Source organism: Peromyscus eremicus, chromosome 4 (genome assembly GCF_949786415.1).
Source record: "Peromyscus eremicus chromosome 4, PerEre_H2_v1, whole genome shotgun sequence".
In the NCBI taxonomy this organism is placed as follows: domain Eukaryota; kingdom Metazoa; phylum Chordata; class Mammalia; order Rodentia; family Cricetidae; genus Peromyscus; species Peromyscus eremicus.
In genome coordinates this window covers 57,608,130-57,610,096 of record NC_081419.1, presented here as the reverse complement: position 1 = coordinate 57,610,096, position 1,967 = coordinate 57,608,130, and the positions used below count along the sequence as shown (strand labels likewise).

Genomic DNA, 1,967 nt, shown 5'->3' with positions numbered 1-1,967 from the left:
CCACAGCCATTCCTGACGGCCCCAGCACTATCTACTACGCAGCAGCGAGGCATAAACATGCCAGCATGAAGCGTTGCGTTTAACTTTTCCTAGAGGCATCCATTTTGCAGTGGACTCCTGTGCGTTTCTATTCGTGTGCATTTCTGCAGGATTAGGGAGAGGGAGCTGAAGGCTTATCTAGCTTTTAAATGTAGTGAGGTTTTGTTTTTTTTTGTTTTTCCTTTCTTCTTTCTGCTTTGCCTCTCTCTCTCCCTGTTGAATACAGGAAGTCAAAACATGACCAAATCATACAGCGAGAGCGGGCTGATGGGCGAGCCTCAGCCCCAAGGTCCCCCAAGCTGGACAGACGAGTGTCTCAGTTCTCAGGACGAGGAACACGAGGCAGACAAGAAGGAGGACGAGCTCGAAGCCATGAATGCGGAGGAAGATTCTCTGAGAAACGGAGGAGAGGAGGAGGATGAAGATGAGGACCTGGAAGAGGAGGAGGAGGAAGAAGAGGAGGAGGATGATCAAAAGCCCAAGAGACGGGGGCCCAAAAAGAAAAAGATGACCAAGGCGCGCCTAGAGCGTTTTAAATTAAGGCGCATGAAGGCCAACGCCCGTGAGCGGAACCGCATGCATGGGCTGAACGCAGCACTGGACAACTTGCGCAAGGTGGTACCCTGCTACTCCAAGACCCAGAAGCTGTCCAAGATCGAGACACTGCGCTTGGCCAAAAACTACATTTGGGCTCTGTCAGAGATCCTGCGCTCCGGCAAAAGCCCTGACCTGGTCTCCTTCGTTCAAACACTCTGCAAAGGCTTGTCCCAGCCCACCACCAACCTGGTCGCTGGCTGCCTGCAGCTCAACCCCCGGACTTTCCTGCCCGAGCAGAACCCGGACATGCCCCCGCATCTGCCGACAGCCAGCGCTTCCTTCCCGGTACACCCTTACTCCTACCAGTCCCCGGGGCTACCGAGCCCTCCCTATGGCACCATGGACAGCTCCCATGTCTTCCACGTCAAGCCGCCGCCACACGCCTACAGCGCGGCCCTGGAGCCCTTCTTTGAAAGCCCCCTGACTGATTGCACCAGCCCTTCCTTTGACGGACCCCTCAGCCCGCCGCTCAGCATCAATGGCAATTTCTCTTTCAAACACGAACCATCCGCCGAGTTTGAAAAAAATTATGCCTTTACCATGCACTACCCTGCAGCGACCCTGGCAGGGCCCCAAAGCCACGGATCAATCTTCTCCGGTGCCGCTGCCCCTCGCTGCGAGATCCCCATAGACAATATCATGTCTTTCGATAGCCATTCGCATCATGAGCGAGTCATGAGTGCCCAGCTCAATGCTATCTTTCACGATTAGAGGCACGTCAGTTTCACCCTTCCTGGGAAACGAACCCACTGTGCTTACAGTGACTGTCGTGTTTACAGAAGGCAGCCTTTTTGCTACGATTGCTGCAAAGTGCAAATACTCGAAGAAGCTTCAAGTGATATATGTATTTATTGTCGTTACTGCCTTTGGAAGAAACAGGGGATCAAAGTTCCTGTTCACCTTATGTATTGTTTTCTATAGCTCTTCTATTTTAAAAATAATAACAATACAGTAAAGTAAAAATGAAAATGTGTACCACGAATTTCGTGTAGCTGTATTCAGATCATATTAATTATCTGATCGGGATAAAAAAATCACAAGCAATAATTAGGATCTATGCAATTTTTAAACTAGAAATGGGCCAATTAAAATATATATAAATATATATTTTTCAACCAGCATTTTACTACTTGTTACCTTTCCCATGCTGAATTATTTTGTTGTGATTTTGTACAGAATTTTTAATGACTTTTTATAACGTGGATTTCCTATTTTAAAACCATGCAGCTTCATCAATTTTTATACATATCAGAAAAGTAGAATTATATCTAATTTATACAAAATAATTTAACTAATTTAAACCAGCAGAAAAGTGCTTAGAAAGTTATTGT

The 1,967-nt window shown here is 47.2% G+C and overlaps 1 protein-coding gene across 1 annotated transcript; it reads left to right on the top strand.

The window, feature by feature from the left end:
• Nucleotides 1–276: 276 nt before the first annotated feature.
• Nucleotides 277–1,347, top strand: Neurod1 (neuronal differentiation 1). The gene has a single exon (XM_059259197.1). The coding sequence runs from the start codon at nt 277–279 to the stop codon at nt 1,345–1,347; it is 1,071 nt and encodes a 356-aa protein (XP_059115180.1).
• Nucleotides 1,348–1,967: the final 620 nt, after the last annotated feature.